This window comes from Psammomys obesus, unplaced genomic scaffold, assembly GCF_907164565.1.
Source record: "Psammomys obesus unplaced genomic scaffold, mPsaObe1.curated_primary_1811, whole genome shotgun sequence".
In the NCBI taxonomy this organism is placed as follows: Eukaryota; Metazoa; Chordata; class Mammalia; order Rodentia; family Muridae; genus Psammomys; species Psammomys obesus.
The window spans coordinates 388,031-400,712 of NW_026585643.1; the positions used below are offsets into that span (position 1 = coordinate 388,031).

Genomic DNA, 12,682 nt, shown 5'->3' on the forward strand with positions numbered 1-12,682 from the left:
TGCTACTACAAACCTCATTTGTGTCTAAGGATGCTGGAGAGGCTAAGTAATTTCGTCAAGTCCATGCGTAAGAAAGAGAACTCAAGGGCTGGGCATAGTGATATACACCTGTAATCCCAGCATGTGGGAGGCAGAGGCAGGGGGATCACTGCAAGTTCAAGACCAGCCTGGTCTAGACTGTGAGTTCCAAATTAGCCGAGACACAGAAAGAAAGAAAAAAGAGCCCTAAAAGAATAAAATTGAGTAAGTAAAAAAAAAAAAAAAAAGAAGGAAGGACTCGAAACTTAAATTATGACATTCAGACACCAAGAGAAGTGCTTGTCAATAAGGAGGTCTTGTCTGGGGGAAAGCCAGCTGGTGCTTTGCCTCTGTGGTTGTAAAAAACCAGTGCTGCAGAAGTATGTCTCACAGATAGCCCAGCACTGACCAGACAGACCACTGCCACCCAGTCACAAACTCCTAATCCCTAAAGCAGCATTGGCAAGCTGTTGCCCTTCTCCCACTTTACAGATGGGGAAACTGAGATAAAGCAAGTTAAAGCACTTGCCCTTGGTTTCAAACTTGAGTCTATGACCCCAGAGCCTTGAACTCCTTCAAATTAATGGTGACTGCCAACCAACTGCGTTGGTTACCGATAAAATTAATAAGCAGCCATCTGATCGACTCTTAGATCAAAGAGCAATCAAATATTTTCCATTGTTCCATTCAGGAATGGCCATGTAATTGAGCAATTGCACAGCACCATGATTCTACCTTTGTCTTTCACCCGGGAGACTTGGTGGAGCTCTGGCTGCTAGCAGTTAGCAGAACTGTCTAGACAGTATTTGCAAAGCAGTGTGTGGGTGTGTGAATCAAGGAGGATCTGAGAAACTCATCTTTGGGAAGGGGACAAAGCTGATAGTGAACTCATGTAAGTTTCCTTTTCTTCTTGGTTTCTTTTTTAATTTTATTTTTTATTAATTTATTTTATGTAAGTTTTAGTTTCTAATTACCCCAAGTTTCACCCAGGGAACCCTGATATGCAAATTTTCTATTCTTTCTTATAACCCAAGTCCACACCACAGCAGCCTCATTAACTGATTCCAATGCAAACAAGGGCTGGTGAATTCCTTCAACATCCAAGGACACTGCTGTTGACGCACTATTTACCTGTAAGGCATGATGAAAAGAACACTGGACCATTGCACTGGGAGTTCAGCTAGTATACACGTAATTTTTTTTTTAATTTCAGTTCATGAATTTTCCATGGAACTGAAAGAAAATCAGCTGACTCTTTGGGCTTCTGTTCTTCTGCCTTGTAAAATGGTATAGAGAGAAGAGGAGCTTGGGCCCCTGTGCTGCAAGGCAGGCAGCCGTCGGGATAGGTGCCAACACATTCCCAGAAAAGTGACCATATCCTCAAGGAAAGGGGGGGCCTTGAGTAGCCCACTACTACCCCTCATTTTACAGTGCTGGCTCTGTCAGGGAGGGTTCTAGACCAACAAATAAACATGGAAGCTGTGGAGGAAGTTTGGACAACTGAGTTTTTGTAGAGTCGTGTATCACTGTGTGAATACTGGATCCAATTACAAGCTGACATTTGGGAAAGGAACAACTTTGAGTGTTACACCAGGTACGTTTTGATGACAATTACTTGTTTTTAAATGTAAAGGTCACCTTTAAAACTTCAATGCGGAGCAACTGAGTTACCCTCTTACTAGCATCTTTCGCTGTGTTGCTAACTGAAATCCATGAACTGAAATTTAAAAAAATTACATGTATACTAGCCGAACTCCCATTGTGACCCAGGCGGAGACAGTGCCATGCGTGTTGGTCACTGGGTGACCACCTTTCTCTGTGTCCTTGACTAGCTAAGGCTTCCATGTGGGCACAATTAAGAAATGAACTATTCGGACTCTGTAATGCCAAGTCTTGGAGCCAAGCTAGTTAGGCAAACTTCTGTAAGAGCCTTTGGGACTGATAGTTGGTGTAGGGTATCATTCGTAGCAAATTTCAAATGAATCGGAAAGACCATGAGCTTCTGAAACATGCTCACTGCCATATTCTAACCAGGTCCTCCTGGAATGTTTGCATGCTTGCTGCTGACGATGCTCGCTGCCATGTTCTAACTGGGTCCTCTGGGAGCGTTTGCATCCTTGTCCCCCATGATGCTCACTAACCGGGCCCTCCCGGAATGTTTGCACACTTGCCTGGGCTGAGTTTTGTGCACCAGATGAGACCTTTTTGTTACTCTCTCACTTCTCGTACTCTTGCTGACAAACTGGCCACTGAGCTTGGAAGTAAGAAAAGGATTCTTCGGCCACACATATTAACAGTCCTCTTCTTCATCCCGAAAGGCCCAGAGGGATGTTTTGAATGCAGCCTCACCGTTCTCACAGCAAACCTAACTTCAATTAACTTCAGTGTCCTGAAATTTTGCTTTGTGAGACAATTTCTATTTTCTACACCAACGGAAGCTCATTCCAAACTATTAATTAGGGGTTAACATTGTATCACAATTCCAAACACCAGCTACGGAGCTGTGTATCTCAAAGTAAATCCACTTGCATGGCTGAATTACTAGCCGCTTCAGAAAGGCCAGAATCAGAATGTCTTCATAGCCATTCCATCATCTCCATCTGACTTTCCTTAAAGTTCCTCATGCCTAAAAGAGCATCAAGTAGAAAACCATTTCCATGCTGGCCTATGTGTCTAGTGGTTTACAGGGACTCAGGCATGTCAGCTGCTACATTTTCAGACTGGCTTGGCTATTTAGAGCTGTCCAAACACTAGAAATATAATCAGAATATATATATAATCAGAATATATATATATAATATATATATACACACACATATATACACACAAGTATAAACTTTATTTTATTTATAATTCTCATACTTCTCAGGGAACTGTTTTTAAATTATTTTCGAATAGTGTTATAGTCTCCTTTCTTTTGGTACCTTATTTGTGATGTGTGTGAAGATGAAATAGCAGTTGAGGCTCAAAAAAACATCCCTGAGATCTACCTTAAGCTGTCCCCACTAGAGGGGTTCTGAAAAAAAAAAATGATAGGAAACTGATATTTGAGAACTAGATTAAAGAGAAAATCCAAATTAATCCCCCCAAAAAATGATGCTCAGTAGATAGCTTCTTAGACATAGCCTGTCAATCCTGCAAGCCTCATTGCCCAGTTGCCTAGACTGCCTATTCGATCCTGCCTGGAACAGTCATAATAATGTTCATCCCAGACCTGTCTTGAGCAGAAATGTCAGTCTCTCACCCTAAAAAGTCCTTGTGATTTGTTTTGTTTTGGTAGTTTGTCATTCTGCACAGTGTTCTGGAAGTAATAGAAAAGCGCATTAGGGAGCCCCTGAGATGGAAATGAAATGGAAATTTAGATTGTAAATATATGACTGCAATAAATAGATAGCAAGAAAAATGATGAAGCGATTAGAAAGTTAGCACATTTCTCTAACCTAAAGGGGTGTTTCTATAAATAGTTTGAAACTATCAAAGAGGGGTAGGGAGAGTAGGGGAGAGAGAGAGGTAAATGGATCATCTCCTAATCCTTTCACGTTGCACAACCAGAAACTGAGCGGAGAAGGATGCCATGTCTTGTGTCAAGACTAGAGGGCACACGGGAAGGGTCCTCTGGGATTTGTTTTGAGGCTAGCTCCCTGCTAGTGACAATCCTGACAATAGCCTGGCTGAGGGTCAGGGGAAGGGTGTTCAGAAATAAAATCCACGTAAGCACAGAGGGCCAAGAGGATTTCTGGGAACAGGCTTTTCTCTCTACCTTTCAACCTTTCCTGTCTTAAAGTGATGTACTGAGTCTCTGAAGAGGAAGCCCAAGAGTCAGTCCGGAAACTTTAAGTAAGGAGGCAGCTTAACTTCATCCGGGAGACTTTTAAGTGTAAAGATTCTTTTAAGCCAGCTGTTTTAGGAAAGCTCCGTAAAGGCCGGATGAAGGGTGAGAGGAAAAAAGTTAAAAATCTATGAAGGGAAAGAAATAAAGACGTTAGGTGTCTGACAAAGAAACTGAAATCTCTGGTCTATGCCTGCAACTGGTAAAGGAGACCATGTGAAGGACAAAATGAGCGCAGGCGAGGAGATGCAGCCATCCCCCTCTCCCGTCTGGGAGGCTCTAGCTATTCTCCACAGCAGACCTCAACACTGACAACCTGGCCTGACTCCTTCAACAGAGAGGAAAGAGCTTCAGCTGTGTAGTTTGTATACAAGCTTTGTAAACCGGAGTGGCTTCTAGAAGCTGGTGTTTGGGCAAAGGACAGGCAGACCAGAGTGAATATGGGGGCCAAAGCTGCCTATAGACCTCCACAGCCATCGTTCTAAACTGTGTCCTCCAAACTGTTCCAGAGAGACACACACGTGGTCCTCAACTTCATGCTATGCGTGCGTCCCTGGTCCTCTTTCTCTTCTGAAATCTGCTTCCCGTGGGCCAGAAACAAGTGAATTGATTATAAGCAATTTCAATAAGCAGCAGAGAAATAGTTACCCCAAAAGTGCAATAATCTAGAAACTGCGTGAGCACCAAGTGTGAGAAAACAGTTAGGATGAAAGAGAAAGAAATGGCTTACCAAAAGGGAGAAGGCAGCTTAGTCATAAAAAAATAGCAATTAAAAAAAAATTATTTAAGACTTAAAGATGATATAAAACATTCAGGTGTCTATAACAAAGACCTCCATTGGCTTCTAGAAGCCCAGGTCTGGTCTGCTGTGCTCCTCCCAGATTTATCCTGTAGTTTGGTGCAGGGATGAGAGCAGCCAGGGCCCTTCTGTCAGAACAGCCCTAGTTCCTGTTTTTGTAAAGCCTCGCCAGGCTGTGGGAACAGTGGAAGCAGCAGTTACAACCTGGCATTTGGGAAAGGAACTCTCTTAACTGTGAATCCAAGTAAGTATTAAGGGAAAGGGAGAAGGGGACATTCCCCTCCAAAAGTACCCCAGCTTAGCTTTCTAAATCTGAGTGGATTTATTATGGAGAGATGGTCCCAACGCCACTGTACAAAGACTAAATCGGCTCTAGCCAACAATATCCCAATCATTCATCTTAAATGAAATCAATGGTACAGGAAGGCAAATTGAATACAGGATCCAGGGGGATGCAGCTAAGGCCAGAAAGGATTTTCCAGAAAGATTGAGAGGAAATTGGTATGTTGTGACTATGCAAATTTAGTGAACCAAAAATAATGTAGATAGGAAAACTGTCCCCACCAAGTTAAGAGGGGACCTGTAATTTCGTTCCAGGTGATGGAAATTCTATAGCCTGATTTTTTTTTTTTTAGTCCCTACAGGAGTACTTGAGATCTCTGTAGCAGAGACTGTCTGGTTCACTGAGGCAAAGCATTTAACCCTTTTATTTTCTTGGTAACAAAACTAATGATTCAGGCTGAGGCTGAGTTTACCTATGACTGGGAGAACCCATGCTCTGAGCCACTTCACGTACCCTCTCTAGTTAGGACATGTGTGCACTGAAACAGTTAAAATTTTTATAGAAAACTCACTGTGCTTGCTACTGACAGTTTAAAAAAGAATCTGTGTTGCTGGTGGATTTTGAGAATATACTTCAAGACTGACCTGTTCCAAAATCCAGCTAAAGCAAAAATAGAAAAACTTTGAAGAGCACGAGCCTCCTTTCAGATATAAGCTGAGTGCCCTGGGTGATGCATAAAAGCCAGATCCCCGGTTTCATTTATTCTTCTCTGCCTTCTGTGATCAAGGGAAGAGCCACACTGGGGTGGGGTTGTTGTGAGACAGGCCCTGGCAAAGCTCTTAGAGGCCCAGGCTCCAGCAAAGGGACACCAGTGAATGACTGGGTAAGATGAATGCAGCCAGGAAGGGTCAGCCAAGTTCTCTGGCACACAGCTTGCCGTGTTCTAGGTCACAGCCAGGCTGCAGAGCATACAGTGCAGCTGGTACATGGCTCAGTGGGGGCACAATCCACCCACCCCGCACACAGGCTGGGGGCTGGGCAGTGGGTTTTAACTTTTGGTGTCTTTGGGCAGAATCCTGTTGATGGGTTTTCCAGAACGAAGAAGCTAAGACACCTTTCAGCTCTTCGTCGGCTTCTTTGGAGCTTTAGAGTCATAACCTCCACACTTTAAAATGTCAGTAAACCAGTCTAACAAGGCAAAGGAAAGAGCTGTGCAGGGCAAGCATCCTTCAGGCACCCTGGATGGTAGCTGCATGCAAGGTTCCCAGTGCAGTGGGCCCTTTCTTTGCAGTGACTACAAGGCAAGAACAGTGACTACTGGCGCCTAAGAAACCCATGATGAAATTCTGTTCATCCTCCTGTCTGCAAAACATGAATTATTGCTATAGCAGCACTTAGGTGCCCACACATCTGGGGGCTTCCGCTAAGAGCAATCATCCTCTTTGGCTTATGTTCTAGGAGCTAATTGGAGGGGGTTTCAGACAGTAAATAGATGGGAAAGGCTGCGCCAGTCCCTGACTGCTCTCCTCAAAGCAGATACACATTTCTCGGCCTCTTTCTCCACCCTCCCAATGACAGTGAGTAAGCTAAAACTCCAACTCTTTGCTCATAAGTAATTGCTAGAGATTAGTAGAGATGCTATCGTAAACTTAGTTTAAGAAAATGTTTAAACAGTTTAAAAGTCAAATTGAATTAAAGGACTAAAAAATGCCATATAATAAAACCGTGTGAATTTTGCTCTTTGCAATTTTTTGTGGCATCCATGAGACCAGCCCACTAACCCCCAGAATCTCATGATTATGGCCACCAGTACTAGGGACTTCAAGGAATGAAATTCACAGCTATCTCAAGTAACTGTCCAGGAATGTTTTCTTAGGGACATATCTTCATTTCTCTACTGGAGTGCCAGGCCTGCTGGGCAAAGGTTGCACACCTCTACCAAGACTGAGAGATGTCCCAAAACAGCTAATTATAGTAACAGGTATTTAATTGTGATAATAAGCCCCAGAGGTAAGCTTCTCCTCTGAACTGCTGCTTATATTTCATCAGCTCAAGACTAGCAGAAAGCTATGCGATATGGAGGCTCAATTCAATGTGCCCATCATTTCCCTCTCCTGTGCTAGGGCAGGAAGGGGGCTGAGGAGACAGTGTTCCCTGAAGCTGGAGTCTAAACCTCATCTAATTCTAGTCATTCCTCCAATGGCGGGACACTATCCTCCTGTCTCTTCGTAATCAATTCATTGTCATCAGAAATGTGTGACACCTCGAGGGGAGGGAAAGACATGCCCAGAAAACTGAATAGAGAAATTGTCCTGAAAATGATGTTGTAAAATGGAAATGAGACCTTTAGGAGAGAGACACTGAACATGAGAAATCAGTAAGCCTCGATATGAAACCAGAGGACAGAGGTGGGGAGCAGGGCCCTGGGTACAGCTGGTCACTGTCTCTGAACCAAATGTGGAAATGGCCCCTGGCCTTCAGAGAATTATACTCGGCTTCACAGGCCTAGGCCTTTCTGGGTAAGTTTATTTTCCCCCAAACTAAAGTAGGACGGTATCTGCGAGCCCCAGGGTTCCACCTAGTGTTTTTGTAAAGGCCTCTGTTACAGTGCTAACTGGAACTGGTTCTTACAAGCTGGTGTTTGGACAAGGGACCATCCTTAGGGTCCATCCAAGTAAGTGAAAAAGGCCATGGCAGCAAGATGGAGATTCTGAGGTGTAATCCCCCTCATCTGCTTTAGAAGGATTGTATGCTGTTTAGGAGCCACGCTTTGCTTAAGTAGACTAATTTGTTCAAGGTCCTTTGTCAACGTCAGTCTCTCTAGTTCTCTCCCCTTTGTGAGAAGAAAGCTGTCCTTGACCTTGCAAAGCTAGAACCTTCACAGCTCTCAGCGCCTTCTCTGGAAGTGAGGCTCTTAATTTTAGGGGGAGGAGAAACCCTTTCCAAATGACTCCTGAGTAACCCACTGTGTATTTTGCCAGCATTCCCTACCAGAAATGTCTCCCTTATGGCAATCTTAAACTTCTCTTGGCACAGTTAAGGCCATCTCCAATGGTGCCCTCCACAGTGGAGAGAGATAATCAGAGTAGAGTGTGAATAGATATGTCATATTCAGTTCGGAAGGGTTTTAAATGAAGCAGAGAAGGGAAAACAGAAAACTGGATGGGACCGTGAGGTCTCATTTGAAATCCCTCTATGTTCCCTGCATGTATCCAACTTCATCTATAAATGCAAAACTACAAAAGAGAGAGAGAGAGAGAGAGAGAGAGAGAAAGGAAAGGATGGACAGAAAGAAGTGGCCACTGTGCCCATTCCCTATCTCCAAAAACCACAGGTAAAAAATTACAATTAATTCCACAGTGTCAGATCGGTGGCTTAAAACCTTTCTTCTCAGGGTAGGTCGTATCCTCGCTGATAATTAGAGCAGATAGGAAGGCTTGGCTCTGGTGTGTTTGCAGTTGGATCCTGCTGGGAGGAGAGGGAAATGCGACTATTTTTTAAGATGCGTAAAATTCCTTCTGTCGAGTGTTGTAAAACCCCCCCACCACAGAGATGTGTGACAGGGAGGTGAAGCCAGTATGTAGAAAAAGACACAAGCTGGAGGGGCCCAACTCGGTGTCCCCCACACATCTTTGTTCACTTCCCACTTCAGGCCTTTTAGATCTTCCTTGGAGGGATCCTAAGGGAGCTGAGCAGACATGAATTAAAGACAGCCCGGAGCTTGGAGAGCATCGGTGTTGAGAAATAACAAATTCAATGAGTGGCAAGCAGGAGAGGAAACAGTTAAAAAGCAGAAATAGGCATTCCAGGGAAGGTTGATGGGACTGAATCGAGAGGAGGGTATCAGAAAGGTTCACTAGGTTGCTCTCCCAGGAGCTCCACCAAGGACAGCGTCTTCTCACAGACAGGGGCCAGCCCTGTGTGGAACCAGCTACTCTTCTGCAGCCAGAGAGTGCAGTACAGATTCTGAGTGTGTAGAGGACATAGCTGACATCACCTTTTATCTGACCTTAGCAGCGTAGATTCACACCAGGTGGGTGTGGAGCAAGGCTGTTTCCGATGCTGCTCTGAGATTCAGTGTGGACTTGTTATAAATGCCTCAAATGCGGAAGATAGAGCCTAGTGAAGCCTGGTTCTGATGAGCAGAGTCCAGGTGGTACCAATACTGCTCATGTTGTTGTTGCTGTTGTTGTTATGTTTCCCCAAGCCCAGGAGTTGACTGAGGAGAGGACTGAGAAATTGACATTTTAGCTCAGGATCCAATTGACTGAAATATGCCAAAGAGGTGTGAAAGGCCAAAAGTGCCTCCAGAGCTTGGCCTTTGTTGTTAACTCTCTGGCAGTTGTCATTTCAGCAAAAAACGCATCCACTTAGAAAGGTCAGCTCTTCATTAGCCAGACAAATGAGAACAACATATTGACAGAGGTAAGGTGCGGGGAATCCAGATCTCAGCTTTGGAGAGCCTGGCATTTCTAGCCCTTTAATCACAACGCGCTGCTGAACCTACGCTGTCTCTGAGAAGGTAGATCAATGATGCCTGAGGACCTGGTGTCACCAGGCTAGCTTGGAGACGGAAATGAGACACGGATGAAAATGCTGTAGGGTGGAGGAATCATACAGATGGGGGAATACAAGGGAGCTCAATGGCGCCTTTTAAAACCCACAGGTATGCCAAAGGTGCTAATGATACCAAGGAGAGGCACATACTCCTATCAGGTGTCCTGTTACCCCAACTGAATCTGTTCAGAATGTGTCTCCTCCCCAGCACTCGGAGGCTGAGCAGGAGCTGAGATGCCTTTTGAAGTTGCATCACAAGAAAAAGCTAGGATAGGATCGTCGCTTTGTAAGAGTCACCTGCCAGTTATTGTAAAGGGTTGATTTGCTGTGTAACATCCTCCTCCTACAGCAAGCTGGTGTTTGGGCAGGGGACATCCTTATCGGTCATTCCAAGTAAGTCTGCATGCTGCCGTGACCCTTTCATAGAGTTCTTCTTGTTGCAGTGACCCCCCTCTCCGACCACAGCAATTGCATTGTTACTTCATAACTGTGACTGTGTTAATTTATGAATCATAATGTAAACATCTAATATGCAGAGTATCTAATATGTGACCCCTGTGAAAGGATCATTCGCCCCCCAGGGGGTCACGACCCACAGGTTGAGAACTGCTGCTGTGGAGTATTGTGGGATTCATAGTCCTAAACCTGGTGCTCGTTGGCAGGGTGGCTAAGGACACAAAGTTGAAGAAATTGAGGTCTATGGACTTTGATCAGAAAAAAAAAAAGAGGTCAAAGAATAGCAACTGTAGGTTTAGTTCTTAAAAGGTGCCAAGGGGGAGGGGAGTATGGACCTTGAAATTGGTAATTAAAAAGCCACCTGTGGTCTACTACCCTGGTCTCAGCATGTAGGTGAGTGAAGTGAAAGCGGATATAAGTGAAGCGGAGAGAATGATGAAAATGGAGAAGCTGAGGTGTCTGAGAAATGAGGTGGTGTGGGATACAGCAACTTGGTCCTAGCTTCAGTCTGGATGAACCTAGGGAGAATGGGTTGTTCCAGAAGCTTCACAAAGAAATAAAATCCTCCCCAGAGTGAAGAGATTTCATAAGGGATCCTGCGTTTTAAAATGTGTTTCAAAATCATATGATCAACAGGAGAAAAATTAAGACCTAAAGGAAAAGAATTTAAATACCCAAGCGTAAAGCACATGGCCTACACCTAAGTGAGGCGGTAAGCCACAGCAAATGCGTAGAGCTGTCCTTCTAATCCCCTCCCAAGAGGAAGCCACCTTCCAGCAAGGTCACAGGAGCTTTAAGCCCTGAAACTTCCTTCACCTTACCAAGTGTCCTTATAGGGAAAGTGACAGCCAGCCTGCTGCTCCCCACTTGCCCACATGGGGGGCCCAACTGTAGACTCTAGCTGTCTTCCACTGGTTTTTGTTGAAGTTTCTGTCACAGTGGAACACGGGCTACCAGACCCTCTATTTTGGGAGAGGGACAAGTTTGACGGTCATTCCAAGTAAGTTCTAAAAAATTTCCATCACCATTCTATAGAATCCTGAACCTGCAGGAGGCATTATCAAAAGTTTGCTACTCGGTGCCCCTGATCCTGGGTAGAATGTGGTCTGGGACATTGCAAGGGCCCCTTTCCTTCCCCCAAGGATGGCTTATGCCAGGTCTTAATTCCTGCGGGGAGAGGAATGGACAATGGGTGCTTGCTGCAATCACCTTCCCTCCTGCTCATTCCCCAAGACTGCGGTGACCAGAGACACTGCCACAGTACACACCTCAGGAGCAGAGGTTGGCAGGATGACTCAGCTGAGGGAAGAGGGACAGAGGCCACAGGAGAACAAGAGGAAACTTCACAGAAAACTGCAATATGGGGAGGTGTTGTGGCATAGAAGCAAGGCAGGGGTCCCATGGCTTGTATCTGAGCTTAGGCATAGGCACAGACAAAGGGGTTCTTGTCCTCTCTAAAGACAAATACAGCAGAAAGTCAGCTGCGGTGGTCTCCTGACGACAGCCTGCCATCTCAGTGGGTGCCCCAGGCACTGTTAGGAAAACGGCACTGGTACCTTTGGTACTGTGGAAGTATTAGAGGGAGTGGGCTCACGAGAAACAGGGGGAGGGCTTGCAGGAAGCTTACAGAGTTGGCACAGTGGATTTTGTAATAGCTTCACACACTGTGCCAACTATGGAAATGAGAAAATGACTTTTGGGGCTGGCACCAGACTCACCATTAAACCCAGTAAGTACTTCATCCCTGGTCAGGAAACCAGCCTGATAGATTTCAGGGATCAAACTGGACTGTACAGGCTTAGGAAAATGCCATGTCCTTTTTTCACTGCTGATAGAGAGAGGTGGCAGCCAAGCATTTGAGCTTTCCAGGGGAACTTCCAGTCTTGTGTATTTAATTCATAACGAGAAAATGTGATTCCCAATTCTGCTTTTTTGCTGCTGGTACTGTGTGCTAAGGTGACACGTGGAGAGAACTTAGGATGCCTGCGTCTCCTCTTTTGTCTTGTACGATGATTTTTCACTTTGGGTGCTGGAAGCATTTGGAAGAAATGGTAGGAACGTAAGCTATCAGAGAGATAGCAGGAGACAGAGAGATGCAGACAGAGAATTGGCAGAACAATGTCATAGAATCAATCCAGCATTGTGTCCCTTTTCTCCAGGTGGCAAAGATATTGGGAAGGGTGTGACCACTGATGCTCCGGGTGAGACAGAGGTACCGGAGGTAGGAAGAGAAGCACCAAACCCAAAGGGGAAATACAATTAGGGGAAAGTTGAGGTTCTCCCCTACCCCGGGAAGGAGCCTGTCAGGGTAGCAGCACAGACGCACCTAGTTCATCGCACTGCCTTTGCGAGCATGGCACAGGCCAGCACCGTGGTGTGGTTCACAGCTAGAAAACTGAGCTTAACCTTGGGAAAAAAAAAATTGCCTTCTCTGTGGACCATGCTGCGTACTATTTGGTATCTAGATTTGCAAAACTGAAGTCTAGAACTAACTGCTGAAAACACTCTGAGATGAGAGGTAAAGATAACAGACAGATACAAAGGCAGGCTTATAGCCACAGAGAAATGTGCAAGCGTGAGGCAAAAAAAAAGTTCTCCTTCCTACGGTTAAAAGTGGCAAAGTTTAAATATGTTCACCGTGTTGCCAAAGGCAGCATCGCAAAGCCGTACCGAAGGAGCAAGAACCATAGGGATGGAACCTCTCCAACTTGAGCTTTCCCAATTGTCTAAACCACCGGGT

The 12,682-nt window shown here is 45.1% G+C and overlaps 1 protein-coding gene across 1 annotated transcript in view; it reads left to right on the top strand.

The window, feature by feature from the left end:
- LOC129682924 (M1-specific T cell receptor alpha chain-like) overlaps positions 1 to 12,682 on the top strand; it is a 434,901-nt gene that overhangs the window by 369,432 nt on the left and 52,787 nt on the right. Inside the window, exon 3 of the mRNA XM_055615493.1 lies at positions 4,819 to 4,890. Coding sequence (XP_055471468.1) covers positions 4,819 to 4,890 — 72 coding nt within the window. The remainder of the gene's footprint in view (positions 1 to 4,818; positions 4,891 to 12,682) is intronic.